The 2,086-nt window shown below is 43.8% G+C and overlaps 1 protein-coding gene across 1 annotated transcript; it reads right to left on the bottom strand.

Moving 5' to 3' along the window:
* Window positions 1–657: 657 nt before the first annotated feature.
* On the bottom strand, window positions 658–1,611 carry LOC113914028 (olfactory receptor 52M1-like). Its single transcript, XM_027578735.1, has one exon. The coding sequence runs from the start codon at window positions 1,609–1,611 to the stop codon at window positions 658–660; it is 954 nt and encodes a 317-aa protein (XP_027434536.1).
* Window positions 1,612–2,086: the final 475 nt, after the last annotated feature.

Below are 2,086 nucleotides of genomic sequence, written 5' to 3'. Positions count from 1 at the left end.
GTTGAGACCTGGTCCTCTTGTCTCATTAACCTGACATTCCCCCACCCGCCCCCGACCATGTTCTTCTAGAACACGCCATGCTTTCTTAGTATAAGCAGTTTTTAACAACATCTCTGTTAAAGGCTTAAATCAAAACTTCTTTGCTTGTTGCTAAGGCCACTTTAATGAAATGACTCCAGTTTTTTAGGATTTATTTAAAACATACACAGAAAACAGACTGAGTAGAATATAATATATTATGTTATATAATACAAACTCCAGAGCATTTGATCTATTCATCTTAGAAACCTCATATGCAGTTTAAAAAGCAAGGGTATTCTGTCCTATTTCCAATGTGTAAAATGTGAACAATACTAGCTACCTCCTAAGATGTTAGGATATCTGTTGGACTTACATAACTGGTGCCTGAACACTAACGGCTATTTGTATTACTGATGTCCTCATGATTTCACCTTGACAGCTCAAATACCCTTTAGTCATTTAAAAAAAAGAAAAACTAGAATTCAGAGTTGTCCTATCTTGGCATTCCTTTGCAATCACACAAACTGGAGAACACTGGGCCTAACATTTCAGACTGCTTCAAATTCCCATTTGGAAAGCTGCCTGCCATATTTTAATACCTTCTCCATGTGCTTATTTGAGAGAAGGAAATGACAGTCATTTGGTCTTAGTTTCTATCTTTAGGATTTGGAGAAGCCGCTCACAGATCTGCTTGGTACGGACAGCGTAGACAATGGGATTGAGGATTGGAGGAATGAGGAGGTAGAAGTTGGCCAGTAGAGTGTGGATTGGAGGAGGCACCTGGTGACCAAATCGATGAATGAGAGAAGAAACGGCAATAGGAACGTAAACGATCAGAAAGGCACAGATGTGAGAACCACATGTCCCCAGGGTTTTAAGCTGGGCCTCAGGTATGGCCAGTCCCATCACAGCCCGGAAAATCATCCCGTAAGAGGCAGTGATGGCCATGGAGTCCAGGATCAGGACCAGAAAGCCAATGCTCAGCCCATAGACATTGTTGACCCTGTTGTCACCACATGCCAAGGTGACCACGGCCATGTGCTCACAGTAGGAGTGGGAGATGACATGAGCTTTGTAAAGGGGTAGCCGCTGGCGGATCATCAAAGGCAGAGGTCCGATGTACAGTACACCCCAGAGGAGGGCAGCGAGCCCCAGACGTCCCACCACAGCATGAGGGAGCACTGTGGTATGACGGAGTGGGTTGCAGATGGCTACATAGCAGTCAAAAGCCATGGCAAGGAAGGTGCCTGATTCGACTGTGGCAAAGCAGTGGATGAGGAACATTTGGGCCAGGCAGGCATCCAGGCCAATGTCCCCAGCATCAAACCAGAAGATTCCCAGCAGTTTGGGCATAGTAGAAGTGGACAGAACCAGGTCGATGACAGCCAACATACACAGGAAGAAGTACATGGGCTGGTGCAGCCTATGCTCCACCTTTACCACAGCCAAAATGGTGACATTCCCCACCACAGCAACCAGGTACATGGAGCCAAAGGGGATGGAAAGCCACATATGCAGGGACTCTAGCCCTGGGATGCTGGTGAGCTGGAAGGCGCTGGGTATTGAACAGACGTTGTGAGAAGTGAGCATGATTCATAAATGAACCTCCTCACTTGTGGCCCAAAATGCAGTAGAAACTTTTTCTAGAAATAAAAAATAAGAATATTTTATTCTTAGGTTCTATAATAAAGAATAGGATCAATGATAAGATGCTACAAACTTTCTTAGAAGAAACTGTGGAACAATGTCCTAGGGGAAATGTCATGTTAATTCTTTCATGGTATTGACAAAAATTTGCCGAGTTCAAACTGAGCACATATTCAAATGAATGTAGGAGTATCTCTTTATAATAGGATTCTCAAAGAGTAATGTGCTTGCATCAATAAATACAATGACCTGAGGCAGACCGGTACTAGTTTTTAGTCATTTAAGTCTGTAGGTAGGCTTTGTGGTATCTCCCAGGATTATATTAGAAGATGTCAAAATGAGCGGGCCTTGAAAAGAAGAGACACATTGATGCTGAAAGATACAGTGACAGACTTCTAGGACTGTCTAGGCTCTATGG

Source organism: Zalophus californianus, chromosome 11 (assembly GCF_009762305.2).
Source record: "Zalophus californianus isolate mZalCal1 chromosome 11, mZalCal1.pri.v2, whole genome shotgun sequence".
NCBI lineage: Eukaryota > Metazoa > Chordata > Mammalia > Carnivora > Otariidae > Zalophus > Zalophus californianus.
Note: the sequence above shows the minus strand (reverse complement) of the source record. Positions and strands in the feature narration are given on the sequence as shown.

What these genes read in the sequence shown, in the direction of transcription:
- LOC113914028 (XM_027578735.1), bottom strand. Translation starts at nt 1,611, where the DNA reads ATGCTCACTTCTCACAACGTCTGTTCAATACCCAGCGCCTTCCAGCTC.